The sequence below is a fragment of the Epinephelus lanceolatus genome, chromosome 11 (assembly GCF_041903045.1).
Source record: "Epinephelus lanceolatus isolate andai-2023 chromosome 11, ASM4190304v1, whole genome shotgun sequence".
NCBI lineage: Eukaryota > Metazoa > Chordata > Actinopteri > Perciformes > Serranidae > Epinephelus > Epinephelus lanceolatus.
The window spans coordinates 3954974-3969992 of NC_135744.1; the positions used below are offsets into that span (position 1 = coordinate 3954974).

Consider the following 15019-nt stretch of genomic DNA (forward strand, 5'->3'; position numbering starts at 1 on the left):
CCTTGGCATACTCAATCTTTAGAGTGCAGCAGCCAGAATAGATGTCTGCCCCATTCAGAGAGGCTTTGGCCCTTTGAGCACTTTGGACCGAATCAAATGTGGCAGCAATGAGTTAAGGTGAGGTCTGATTATATGAAGACTGCTGAGGACCCAAGTTAATTAAACATCAACAAATTGTACAATTATAGTGGGGAGAAAAACATGGCCAAATAGAAAGGCAATTATTGAAAGGATATTCCACCATGGCCTGCACCCCATTCTTTCTGAAGATGACAATTCTCTGTACAGGACCACAGTTGTTACAAATGGTGTAGAGAACATCCTGCAAAGGCACACAGATAAGTTCATCTTGTACTCCTGATATGTATACATATATATATATATATATATATATATATATATATATATACACATATATATATACATATATATATATATATATATATATATACATATATATATACATATATATATATATATATATATATATATATATATATATATATACACAGTACAGGCCAAAAGTTTGGACACACCTTCTCATTCAATGTGTTTTCTCTATTTTCATGACTATTTACATTGTAGATTCTCACTGAAGGCATCAAAACTATGAATGAACACATGTGGAGTTATGTACTTAACAAAAAAGGTGAAATAACTGAAAACATGTTTTATATTCTAGTTTCTTCAAAATAGCCACCCTTTGCTCTGATTACTGCTTTGCACACTCTTGGCATTCTCTCCATGAGCTTCAAGAGGTAGTCACCTGAAATGGTTTCCACTTCACAGGTGTGCCTTATCAGGGTTAATTAGTGGAAGTTCTTGCTTTATCAATGGGGTTGGGACCATCAGTTGTGTTGTGCAGAAGTCAGGTTAATACACAGCCGACAGCCCTATTGGACAACTGTTAAAATTCATATTATGGCAAGAACCAATCAACTAACTAAAGAAAAACGAGTGGCCATCATTACTTTAAGAAATGAAGGTCAGTCAGTCTGGAAAATTGCAAAAACTTGAAATGTGTCCCCAAGTGGAGTCGCAAAAACCATCAAGCGCTACAACCAAACTGGCACACATGAGGACCGACCCAGGAAAGGAAGACCAAGAGTCACCTCTGCTTCTGAGGATAAGTTCATCCGAGTCACCAGCCTCAGAAATGGCAAGTTAACAGCAGCTCAGATCAGAGACCAGATGAATGCCACACAGAGTTCTAGTAGCAGACCCATCTCTAGAACAACTGTTAAGAGGAGACTGCGCCAATCAGGCCTTCATGGTCAAATAGCTGCTAGGAAACCACTGCTAAGGAGAGGCAACAAGCAGAAGAGATTTGTTTGGGCCAAGAAACACAAGGAATGGACATTAGACCAGTGGAAATCTGTGCTTTGGTCTGATGAGTCCAAATTTGAGATCTTTGGTTCCAACCGCCGTGTCTTTGTGAGACGCAGAAAAGGTGAACGGATGGATTCCACATGCCTGGTTCCCACTGTGAAGCATGGAGGAGGAGGTGTGATGGTGTGGGGGTGTTTTGCTGGTGACACTGTTGGGGATTTATTCAAAATTGAAGGCACACTGAACCAGCATGGCTACCACAGCATCCTGCAGCGACATGCCATCCCATCCGGTTTGCGTTTAGTTGGACGATCATTTATTTTTCAACAGGACAATGACCCCAAACACACCTCCAGGCTGTGTAAGGGCTATTTGACCAAGAAGGAGAGTGATGGAGTGCTGCGGCAGATGACCTGGCCTCCACAGTCACCGGACCTGAACCCAATTGAGATGGTTTGGGGTGAGCTGGACCGCAGAGTGAAGGCAAAGGGGCCAACAAGTGCTAAACACCTCTGGGAACTCCTTCAAGACTGTTGGAAAACCATTTCAGGTGACTACCTCTTGAAGCTCATCGAGAGAATGCCAAGAGTGTGCAAAGCAGTAATCAGAGCAAAGGGTGGCTATTTTGAAGAAACTAGAATATAAAACATGTTTTCAGTTATTTCACCTTTTTTTGTTAAGTACATAACTCCACATGTGTTCATTCATAGTTTTGATGCCTTCAGTGAGAATCTACAATGTAAATACTCGTGAAAATAAAGAAAACGCATTGAATGAGAAGGTGTGTCCAAACTTTTGGCCTGTACTGTATATACATATACACACACACACACACACACACACACACATATACATATATATATATATATATATATATATATATATATATATATATACATATATATATATATATATATATATATGTATATATATATATATATATATATATATATATATATATATATATATATATATATATATATATATATATATATATATATATACACACACATATATATATATACATATATATATATATATATATATATATATATATATATACACATATTCAGTCTGTGAGATAAAGGCAGGGCTTGACGCTAACTTTTTTCCCAAGGAGCACATGTGCTCCTAAGTTGAAAAAGTAAGGAGCACACAAAGAACTTTAGGGGCACAATGTAAATTGATCAAATAATGTGTTTTCTGTAATAAACGTGATGCAAATAGACATTTACAAGCAAATTATTTAATGAATTTGTATACAAAATGTACAGAAAGGTAAAATCATCAAGTTTTGAAAAAGTATTGCAATTTAATTTTGTCTTTAATGTTATTATCTTATATATATTATCTTTGCAATATGATTATCTTATATAATGTTATTACTATCCTAAAACATTCTCCAGGTCCTCTGAAACTCTGCAGGACTTATTTCCACTCTGCCCAACAGTGGTACCATGGCGAACGGTCCCAAAACTGCAGGGAGAACAGAGCAGGCTTCCCCGGAAGTCCACCGCTTTTCCCAGTCCCTCTTCTCCGCCACACTTTGACTTATTCCCACCCAGCCGACAGCCTGGCCATGGAGAACGGTCCCTAACTGTGGGGAGAATGGAGCAGGCTTCCCCGGAGGTCCGCGCTTTTCCCAGTCCCTCGTCTCTGCCACACTTTGACTTATTTCCCCCCAGCCGACAGCCTGGCCGTGGAGAACGGTCCCTAACTGCGGGGAGAATGGAGCAGGCTTCCCTGGAGGTCCGCCACTTAACCCGGTCTGTCTCCTCCGCACTTTGACTTATTTCCACGCTGCCGACAGTGGGACTTATATTCATTGTGCCAATAGTGGCTTGGAAAACCACCCATAACCATGTCACACGGGGAAGAGGGAAGGCAGCTGGAGTTCCTCCAACATTTGCAGTCAGATTATCATATTTTTTTATTGAAAAAAATACAGGCTGCTTCGGCTGATTTTTTTATGCGCACATGTGCCCCTAAATATTTTTTTACAGTTCGCACACACCTATTTTTAGTCGCAAATGCAAGAGAAATGCTCGCACTGTTGAGCGCTGAAAGGAAATTACCACAGTGGCACACGTGCAGTACAGCGCTGTGCTGCATGTGTGGGAGACAGAGCTGCTTGATTGGATCAGGTGAGCATTTGTTTGTTAGTTTGTGTGTGAGGTGAATCATAGCATATCGCTGTTCTTCTTGGTAGTTGTAGTCTACAGTGTGACACTGAGACAGCGCCTGGATGCAGGCAACGGGTGCATTTAAAGAAATGCAGCGACAACACTAGACTCACAAGTCAGTCTTTAGACGCTTTGCTTAACTAAAGACTGATGACTTTCTCCCTGATTTTGTGTTTAGATGGGCGGATACAATTTCAGAGTTTAAAAAAACTCCCTACGTTGCAGAACCAATAGTAAATCAGCAGGGCGGTCCTTCGGTGGCTCGCTGAACTCTTGTGCTCGTAAACATAGTCCGACTGCCTTAAAAGTTTTAAACAACGTCGCTGTAAGTCCTTCATTTCCACAATCTTGTGGACTGAGCACACGTTTGATAAAACAGAGTTAAATCTCTCGGCATCCATTTTCAAGCTCGGATGAGAAAAGGGGGAGCGCACATTTCCAGGAGGGCGTGTCCTTTTAAAAAATGCAAGAGCGTTGCTTTGTTGCCGGCCATTTTCTCCGGTGTGTTAAACACACTTTAGAAAGGAGTGTCCCCAGACTATCAGAAGGCGGAGATCTCTGATTGTCTGGTGGCGAGACTACGACAACACAGACATTTCATATATAAGAAATATATAGTGCAGATATAGTGCAGACAAAGTGTCTCTTACTCCTTCCCTCCCTCAGCCTCTGTAAATGTTATGTGCAAAAATAAAATTTATAGCCTAAATAAATCAAAACTAGTAAAACCATTTTCCAGTACTAGATTCATTTGGAAGGCCATGGAAAACTTTTTAACACTCCTGACAGATTTTTCATTGTTTCAGACAACATAGATTCAGACCTACTTGGTACTTCTATACTCATGTTTTAGTTTTGTGGCCTGTGCTGCAACCTTTAAACCTCTGTAGCTCCAGTGCTATGTGCAAAAATTTAATGTACAGCCCTGCTCTTCATTTTATATCATTTTTATATACATGTTGTGCAGCTGTATATTTTCAAACAGGGAAAAAAATCCTGTCTTTGTATTTTATTTTGATCAGTGTCTGTTTTTTTAAAAATGCTTGTGACATAAGAATTTCTGTCCATATCGTCCAGCCCTATCCATGAAACAGCTCTTACTATGGTCACCAATGATTTATTGCTTGCCGCTGACTCTGGGAGTTAATTCTGCTTGATTTGAGTTCCACATTTGATACAGATGATCACGATATCCGCCTTGAAAACCATGATGGTATTAAGGACACTGTTCTGCTGGGTTTTGCTACTCTCTCTGACAGATCTTTCTCTGTTGCAAAGTGAAAATTCTCCTCATCCTCATGCCCTCTCCCATGTGGTGTTCCCCAGGGGTCAATTCTTTTGGTGAGATAATCTGTAGGTATAATATTTCTTTCCAATTTTATACAGACAATGTGCAACATTATGTTCCACTGACTGGTAGTGACATAGACACATTTTCCCAAGTTATGGCTTGTCTGTCTGATATCAAATGCTGGATATCACAAAACCTTCTATTTGCCCCCGCTGAACCTGACCTGTACCTTGAGAATGAATTTTAAAATCCCATCCTCCAATGTAAAGCATTCCGCCTGCAGTTCAGGTGTGCTCTTTGACTCTGAGGAAGTCATCCATGCTTTCATCTTGTCACGTCTGGATTGATGTTACTCCCTGTATTCGGGGCTCGGCCTCAAGGCCGTCTCCTGCATCCAGCTAATTCATAACACACTTTTAACAAATATAAGAGACGACACCATCTCTCCCTGCCCTCCCCAGATAGGACCCTCCTAACTGTTCCAACAGCCTGCCTCATTACAGAATGAATGAAGTGTTTTATGTTAAGAGCCCTGTGGCTGTCAAACTCCCTACCTGAGGGACTTAGGTAAGCGAACTCCGTGTCTTCTTTTTAATAACTCCTCAAACCCTTCTTTCAAAGGAGGCTTTTTAACAGTGAATCTGTTGTTTGTCTAGTTTCTATCCCTCTTTTATCAATTTAATTTCTTAAATAACCATCATCAAGTCTTATGTTCTGTTTTTATTTAAGGTTTTGTTTTTATTTTGATTGTGTTTACTATTTCATCTTGTTCTGTTAAACATTTTTGTAACTGTGTTTGCAAAGGGTTAAACAAAGTTAATTATCATTTGTTTAGACTACCTAGTTCTAACAAACTAAATGCAATGGGAATGGATACTGTTTGATCGACATATTAGTAATGAGTAGGATTTGTAATAAAACTGTAGTTTTTCAGCACTTTGTGAAAATAAAGTTATCTAATTCCTTTATTTATAATGAAGGCAGGCTCATATCTGACAGTGAAAAACAGGGTTTAATGAACACTGACCTAATAAATGAGTTTGTAATCATACAGTAATGTATTCAGTGGAGCATGCTACTCCATAAATTATGATGCAACACTGTTACAACACATAAGATTAGTTTTTAGAATCTTGTTACCGTGGTGATAGGATAGATGGGGTTTATGATGGTGAGCAGCAGCACACTGTTGACGCTCCGAGTGTCGTCTGAGTCTCCTGGCCGGGAGATCTTTTGGCTCGTGGAGTAATTGATGAAGGCGGGGTGGCCTGCAATGTAAACCTGGTTTTCTGCTGCATATGTAACAGCATTGCAGGAGCCATTCATGTCCTCATACTCCACCAGGGCCTGGCGCTTCTTGGGCATCATAACCACGTAACTGTAAATAAAGATTTTAAGTAGAAAGGTAAGAGGGCCCAAAGGCTGGATTACTGAACCATGCTTCATTCATAAAAGCATGAGCCGCATAATTGTTTAAAATCATTGGCAACCTGGTTTAACTTTTGCTATAACTAGTTCAATTTAAATCAGCATTAGGGATATTTTTCAAATCAACACAAACAGAAGGGATTCTGAGTAACAGAGCAAAAGTTAAAAGATAAGAAGTCAACTAGCGGCTGGTGAAAAATCAAACATCTAACAGGCTAAAGACCAAGATAGTCACAAAGAATTTGGCAAACTAACCCAGAGCAAACTAGAAGGGCACCCTGAGACCACAGACCTCCACCAAGGCCAAATGCCTGGCCTCGCAATGTTGAAGGTGCAATACATGACATTTTAAACATTTATGTAGCAACATTAAAATATGTATTAGGGCTGCATGATATTGGGAAAAATTGACATTGTGATTTTTTTGCCCCCAGCGATATACAGTACAGGCCAAAAGTTTGGACACACCTTCTCATTCAATGCGTTTTCTTTATTTTCATGACTATTTACATTGTAGATTCTCACTGAAGGCATCAAAACTATGAATGAACACATGTGGAGTTATGTACTTAACAAAAAAAGGTGAAATAACTGAAAACATGTTTTATATTCTAGTTTCTTCAAAATAGCCACCCTTTGCTCTGATTACTGCTTTGCACACTCTTGGCATTCTCAATTCTAATCAGAGCAAAGGGTGGCTATTTTGAAGAAACTAGAATATAAAACATGTTTTCAGTTATTTCACCTTTTTTTGTTAAGTACATAACTCCACATGTGTTCATTCATAGTTTTGATGCCTTCAGTGAGAATCTACAATGTAAATAGTCATGAAAATAAAGAAAACACATTGAATGAGAAGGTGTGTCCAAACTTTTGGCCTGTACTGTATATTGAGATCATTTTTTTTTTCTTTTCTTTATTACACATTTATTTGTTTATTTTTGGTAATCTGTATGGAGCACAACAACCTCAAAGCCACAATACATCAGCTACACTACCTGTTTTTTTTTTTGTTTTTTTTTCCTTCTCCTTCTCCGCATGCACTGTCGCTATATAACTCAGGACTTAAGCAGCTGTCCCTCAATCCCCCCTGCTTGTCCCTTACTTTCCCCTTGACACACTATGGTGCATCACGGCCCTCTCTGGCTCATACTAGGAAGTTTTTCCAATAAAGGCTGATAGGCTAGTCTCCAGGGAGGGTGGGTGACGGTCACAATTACGGACAGTATGGGTATAAAAAACTTGACTGCAAGACTAACAGTGCATCAATCTTCATAAAAAGCTTACACCCTTTTGTGGCGCTAAGCTACGAAGACTAATGCAGACAGGTATTAAAAAAAAAAAAAAAAAAAAAAAAAAGGATGCATTATTTTCCACCAGATGACTTCAGTAGCTCTACTTGGTGAGAATTAATCATTCTGGAATTATTAGGCTGATATTGCTTTGAATGCAACAGCATAAAATGTGCTGAAAATAGGCAATTGTTGAGTGAAACCACCATCTCTTTCAGTGTTTCCCCTATATGCAACTAGCAGCAGCACACTACGCTGATGATTTTTCTTTTCTTTTCTTTTTTCGTCTTAGCTCTTTAGAAACTAAAGTTATATTGTTTTGCTTGACAGATGCTTCATTAAATAACATAACATTATACTATTTATCGTGTTATACAGTGAAACGTTTCACCTCATAAAGTGATGACTTATGTTGTTTACACGACGGCATGTCATTTCTGTCTCTACATGGTTGCACCGTTCCAATTCTCCTCTGCTCTTTGTATCGCGCACGGTGGAGTTAGGCCCTGATGCACGCATGCACGCACCCATCTAACTACCGGCCAATAACCTGCCTCAGTACAACAAGCTCCTGTCAGGCATCATAGCAGCTAAGATGAATAGGCACATGGCCCAATACATGAGCAAGGCCCAGAAAGGAATTGGTAGTAATAGCAGGGGAGCCAAGCACCAGCTACTGGTCGATAGAGCAGTCACCCAAGACTGCAAGACCAGGCAGACCAACCTGTGCACCACCTGGATTGACTAAAAGAAAGCCTACGACTCAATGCCACACACATGGATACTTGAATGCTTGGGAATGTACATCATCTACAGGACAGTAAGAGCCTTCATCAAGAACTAAGTGGGGCTGTGGAACGACTCTGGAGGCCAACTCAAAGCCAATTGCACAAGTTACCATGAGTGCAGCATATACCAAGGTGATGCACTGTCCCCACTACCTTCCTGCATAGGCCTGAACCCCCTCAGCCAACTCATCACAAAGATACAGTCACCTCCTTTACATGGAGTGAGCGAGACAACGACTCACTGATCCACCTCACCAGGATCTACAGCATTGACATCCAAATGTCATTCGGACTAGATAAGTGTGGTCTGATGGTGTTAAAGAGAGGGAAGATGATCAGGTCTGGGGGCAAGGTAGAGCTTAGATTTTCTGCCCGAGCCCAAACCCAATGGGTTGGACCATAATGTCCTGCCACTATCCTCAGGCTCAGACGGGTCGGGCTCCTCTTAATAGACCTAGGCTATGGAACCAACTACTTAACACACCTGGGGGGTGGAGCCGCGATTCATTAACGGGTGTGGGCGGGTGCTGCTTAGACATAATGACTAACAGGTCAGTTCTGGCAGGTGCAGGTTTTCAAAAATGGACTCTTGCAGGACTCTAGACTGCAGTCAAAGACACACAGTGAGAGGGCTAACTGTTAGTGTCACACAGCTAACGTTATCCAACGGTTTTAATAACAGTCAAGCTGTTTGCTGTCGGTGTGAGTTTAACAGCTCTGTGTCAGGTGTTATCTGCTGCAGGGCTTCTGTCCAAGCCGTAAAATATGACGAGTAGTGATGAGATCACGTTGCGGACCATCTGCGTGCAGTAACTTGCTGCTTCCTCTTAATCCACACAGTCTGTTTTACACAGCCAAGGAACTCGCTATGCTAAACTGCTGAAAGTGAACTTGCATTATCCTCCAAAGCTGAAGAAAACTGTTGATAAAAAAGCCATCACCACACCAATTATATGGAAGTAAAAAGAGACAAAGCACAGATTATGACAGTCATCAAAATATGCCATAGGTTGGTGCCAGCCAGGAAAGGAAACACAACAAATTGAGGATTACGGGTGTAACTAAGCTTCTATAAAGTCTGGATGACCACTTATTCCTTTACCTGAAAAGGTACCATCACTGTGACCACACATTTTTTTAATATGTTACTAGACAAGCCAACTTGTATTGTTTTTAAAGCAAATAAAGCAATTTTTTTTCTTTTAGGAATCAAGTATTTTATCGATTTTTCTGGCAATTAATCAAGTCATGGGTTAAGAAATACTGCATGTTTTCATTAAATTACTTTAGCTTAACTTAAAGGCAATAGTAATATATATAAGTGAAAATAATAAAAGTCTCTGAAATTAGATAAATGAGGAACAAATTTGTTCTTGCTCAGTTGAAGATGGTGGAGCCCTCTGCACAAAGCTGTCCAAAGTATGACTCTATTTTTAGAGTATATTTTTTAATTGGCCCTTATAAAAATCATACTTTAAGTTCCTATTACTGGCCAGTTTAGACTCATTCATTGTGGTCAAGGGGTGCCTTACACCTGCTGACCCTACTGAGTGCAATCCAAATTAATATAACTGCTGTACTTATTTGTGCATTTAGGCTCCATTTTCAACTCTCTGTGTGTGTCCGAGAGTGATTGGCTGCGGTTACATGATGGCTCTCATTCGGAATGAAATAAATCTGAATGAAATCATTCAGAATTAAACTTTTTCCAGGTAGTTTACATGGGAAATATTCATTCCGAATGAGGGATTACATGGGAGATCAGTTCAATCGCCTTTCTTCAGGGTTTCTGATTGAATAGGGGGCGGGGCGGATGTTACATCTTTACGTTTACCGGAAGAAAACACTGTAGTCCTAGCTCTGGATAACAAGATGCTTGACGACGTCGTTCTTAGTGCCTTTTTCGGGCATGTTTTGCTTATATTCTTGAAGCAGCAGTACGACAACAACCTTGTCCTGCTAATGCTTCATCTGTTGAGGAAGAGAAGGGAGGTAGAAGACCATGCTGTGGCGAGTGGAAACCGGTGAGTGCAACGAGTCCGACTTCTCTAGTCCGTTGCTATGCAGCCCGTTGCTATACGCGCTATATATATCTCATCGCGCCAGAAGGGCAAGGAAACGAGCATGCGCAGAAAGACCGGAATGAACTTAAAGAGGAATGAGTGTATACATGCACACAACATTCTTTCATTCGGAATGACAAACGGAATAAACCACCCCCTTTAATCGGATTTAATTTTCAATCGGAATGACCATTTCTCAATCGGAATGACCGTTTACATGACCACTTTAATCGGAATGGCCTTTCATTACGATTAAAAGTGGAATTAAACTGTCCATGTAAACGTACTGATTGAAGGGGTGCATGTGTCAGTGAGTGAGTAAGGGGTGCATGTGTGTTAATGTGTGTGACTAACAACATGAATGAAGCTAAGGCTTTAACAAACTGACCACAGCATTTTATTTTCCATGGGCTGCGCTATTCTCTAGCAAAACTTGGCTAATACGCACAATACATTGGCAGGTAACATTAGCCACCGCATTGATTTCTGTTACTGATCAGCTGTTAGCCCCTTTTACACTGCCAGATTTTCCACAAATGTTGGGTCATTTTGCCGGCAAGCTGTGAGCGTTTAGACACACAGAGCCGGATTGGCGAGTTGATCCGAGGTGCTCAATTTTCCGCCTTGGAGGGTAGTCATATTGGTGGAACCCTTTTAGTTTAAAAAGACCGAGGCGGCCTTCCACAACGGGAGGGGCTGTTGAAGACTTGTGGGAGGAGCTGTTGATGACGCCGCACGTGCAACCCACTGGTGGTGGATAAACAGGAAACAGCTGATAGCAGGAATTAGAGAGCAGCTAGTAGCAAGAGGGATACGCAAACCTAACAGACACTGTAAAGATGAGCAACTGGGGAGACAAGGAACTGCGCGCCCTCCTTGTCCTTGCAATTGAAGAGTGCATTAACCGTCAGATGATGGGGACAGCAAAGAACGGGCCGACTTACAAGAGAATTGCCGAAAGGACTGACTAGCCGCTGCTTCCCTCCCACGTCACTGTTTACATCACACGATGAGCTACATGTTTTGTTACTTGCTCACGCCCCCCCCATTGCCCTGAAAAAGGTGCATTCTGTATAAACAAAAGTAGGTAGGCGGCATTTTGCCGCACTCCCCGATTTTGTTTTTATACTGCCAATGCTGAAAGAAAACTGATTGGGCTATCCTGCAAATTTGCACAATTTGCACAATTCCTGTTTAGTAGTAGCTCAGTCCATAGGGACTTGGGTTGGGAACCGGAGGGTCGCCTGTTCGAGTCCCCGTCTGGACCAAAATATAGAGCGTGGACTGGTGGCTGGAGAGGGGCCAGTTCACCTCCTGGGCACTGCCGAGGTGCCCTTGAGCAAGGCACTGAACCCCCCAACCACTCGGGGCACCTCACCAAGGGCAGCCCCCTCACTCTGACATCTCTCCACTTTGTGCATGTATAGGTCCTGTTTGTGCATGTGTGTGTCTTTCGGACCTGTGTGTAATTGACAAGCAAGAGTGAAAACATTGAATTTCTCCTCAGGGGGATTAATAAAGTAATTAAACTTAAACTTAAAAAAAAACCTTAAAAGGGCTATTATAAAGCTATAATACATGTACGTTTTTTACATGCGTTATGAATCTCTGCTAGCAATCACTGATTACGGTTAAATGCAATTAAACGTGATGTTAACATACGCTGTTGTGTCGGGTATGCGGGATGCGTACACTGGATGTTTTCCACTTAGATGTTACAGCACTGACAACATGCTATTGTGGTGTGCTAACTTGCAATACACACTGAACTGTTTTCATTTTGTTTTAATTTTAAATGATCCCACACTCTTGACACCTTCTGTCGTTTCCTTTGGGGTGTATCTCGCTCTTTTCTTGTCCCTCTTCTTCCATGTCTGCGCTTCAAATCTACATTACAGCTGCGTAGGCTATCAACAGTGAAAGTAACAAGCGCGGTGTGCAACAGAATCAAGCAACAGAATAAACCATCCAAACACAGCGCACTGTATAGTTGTACTCGATTTAATTAAGTAATTTAAATTAGTTAAATAATTTGCCACAAGGCTGTTTAGTAATCGAATTATTTGAGTTACTCAAGGAATTGTTTCAGCCCTACAAAATCCTCAAACCAAATACCACCTAATATATTCTAAACCAAGCCATGTTTGCACAGTTAAAGGTCCCGCATTGTAAACAGTCAGATTTCCATGTCTTCATTATTATGAGGCAAGAGTGGGTTATATGTAAATACTGTGAAACTATCAAAACCCTGAACCCACCGAGAAATGCACGCAGTCCGTTTTCAGAAATGGTCAGGGCTTCCATGAATTTGTGATGTCACAACTATGATATATATATGTAGAAACTGTCACCAGCTGCAATGACAGCTCAAATAATGCAGTTGTGAAAGATGTTGGAAAAACTGACCAATCAGAGCAGACTGGGCTTTTTAGGAGGGGTCTTAATAGTATATTCAGGCAGACAGTAGGGGAACATACTGTTTGTTTGTTTTTTACTTTTTTTTAATGCATTTAAGCATGTTCTAGTAGAACCCCAGATACAAGCATAAACCTAAAAATGACACAAAGGAGGGACCTTTAACGTTTATGTTATTCTATTTCATGTTAAACTGTATTTAACTATACTCTAAAGTTCAATTAATGAACCCTGTGGTTTTTATCAGGCTTCATTTATCAGAACAGTCTTCAAACTGGCAGAATTATCGAATTATATATCATGATAAATATGGAAAAATTATCATGCTATTTTTTGGCATATCATCCAGCCGTATGCCCGCTCTCCAGCTGACACATATTACTTCCCAAGAGTGTTATGCCTGGTCCCGCTCTACTGAGCTGTGACTGGCTAGAACTCATACACCAAGGCCTTACTGTCGGAGGGAAAGAGGTCACGGTGGGGCTAGTACTAGCCAATCATGGCACAGTGGGGCAGGAGTCTTGGGAAGAAAACAACAGAGACATATAGATGTCATCGATTCAGCGCTGGTACAACCTCTGCTGTCGGCTTAAAGGATAGACAACTGATTCCGTGATTGCACCTTTTTATTAAGAGCAGTCATAGCAGCTTCATAAGATGACAGTGAGTCAGGACTGTGTTGTGTGTAGGGCTGCCATAAACGATTATTTTCATTGTCGACTAATCTGTCGATTATTCGACTTATCATTTCATCAAAAAATGTGTTAAAATGTTGAAAAATGTCGGTCTGTCTCGCCCAAACCCCAAAATTACATCATCTAATGTCTTGTTTCGTACTCACGCCAAAGGGTTTTAGTTCACTGTCACGGGAGAGTGTGTAAAGCTGCCAATATCTGAACATAAGAATTCTGGGGTACTTTTATAGTACTTTTCTATGAAAAATGACTCAAACCGATTAGTTGACTACTAAAAGAGTCACCGATTATTTGAATAGTCGATTAGTCATCGATTAGTTGACTAATCGTGGCAGCCCTAGTTGTGTGTGAGTGCCTTAATGACGGTACTATGAATGTTCACACATCAGGTCCCATGAAACCTGCAGCATAACAATCACATCATTAAGAAATGCAGTGAACACTGTGAGCACGTTATGCATAACTTAAAAGGTCTTAGGTGATGTTATTACCTGATGGCTCCAAACTCCTGCAGAGCCTCCACCAGGTCAGCCTCCATGATTCCGTCCACCAAGCCCCTGATGTGCACCACCGGGGAGGGCAGAGGTTTATGAGGATCATCGTAGCTCTCCTAAAAACACAGACACACAACATAGTGCATGTAACGCTAGAGGCACATGACACTTGCGCTGCTGGTGAAAAGAAGATGGAGCAGTTGACCGGTGCAGACGATAGTTAAAGAGCAGCCCCAAACAGTGACTCTTATGAAATAAGTTATCGCGTGAAATATTAACGTTACTAACGTTATTCACGTCAGCTAACGTTGACATGACGTTTCATGCTGGCTTGGAAAAAAAGGCGAATTATTTACATCTTCTGTTTACATCTGCACATCCTATGGTTAACTATGGTATAATTTCTTTCAGTACAGGAAGTGGCATTTATGTGTCCTTGAGTATCTAATAACATTATTCGTGACTTAACGCTGTTATAGCTAAAGCTGACCAAATTAGCGTCAACGTGAATTGTCTTGCTTCAGTTAGCTACTTAGCTAAGTTAGCTTCTTCATTTTAGCTAGCTGCTAGATAAGCACTGCTTTCTCCAGCTAAATTCCCCCCTTAGAAAAGCAAAACCTCGCACATTATAGCATAATAAAACACTAACTATCAAGGCCAGTGGGATACCCTCACCGTTGTCATTCCTCCGTCCTCAGTTTTCTGTCTTTTCGTTGCTCTGCCGCCTTCTCCGTAGTATCGGCCCGCAGCAGCAGCCATGTTGTCCTGTCCCCTGTGCCGGGTTTTTGCTGCATTCATGGTGTGTGGGAAAAATGGTAAACTTTACAGCTGAAAGCAACGACTCCATATTCCAGTGTCCATAGTTAGTAAGCGGTGTTTTCAGCTGTACATAAGTCTTGATGGGATCTTTCTGGAGTTCTTAAAACTATGTTTTACTCTGCAGATGGGACTAAGTTTCAAATAACTATGCATTTTATCCAGACGAATGCGTCTCATCTAATGGTAATCCAATGTCATCACAGCATTATTTTTTTGAATGAA

The 15019-nt window shown here is 41.0% G+C and overlaps 1 protein-coding gene across 2 annotated transcripts in view; it reads right to left on the reverse strand.

Annotated features, from left to right (window-relative positions):
* Positions 1-14811, reverse strand: part of hnrnpl (heterogeneous nuclear ribonucleoprotein L) — a 38125-nt gene extending 23314 nt beyond the window's left edge. For both annotated transcript variants that reach the window (XM_078172153.1, XM_078172152.1), the window contains exons 1-5: positions 14654-14811; positions 13976-14094; positions 5944-6181; positions 235-322; positions 2-96 (exon numbers count right to left, since the gene is read on the reverse strand). In XM_078172153.1, the coding sequence (XP_078028279.1) occupies positions 2-96; positions 235-322; positions 5944-6181; positions 13976-14094; positions 14654-14776 (663 nt within the window). In that variant the 5' untranslated portion in view covers positions 14777-14811. The remainder of the gene's footprint in view (position 1; positions 97-234; positions 323-5943; positions 6182-13975; positions 14095-14653) is intronic.
* Between the last annotated feature and the right edge of the window lie 208 nt (positions 14812-15019).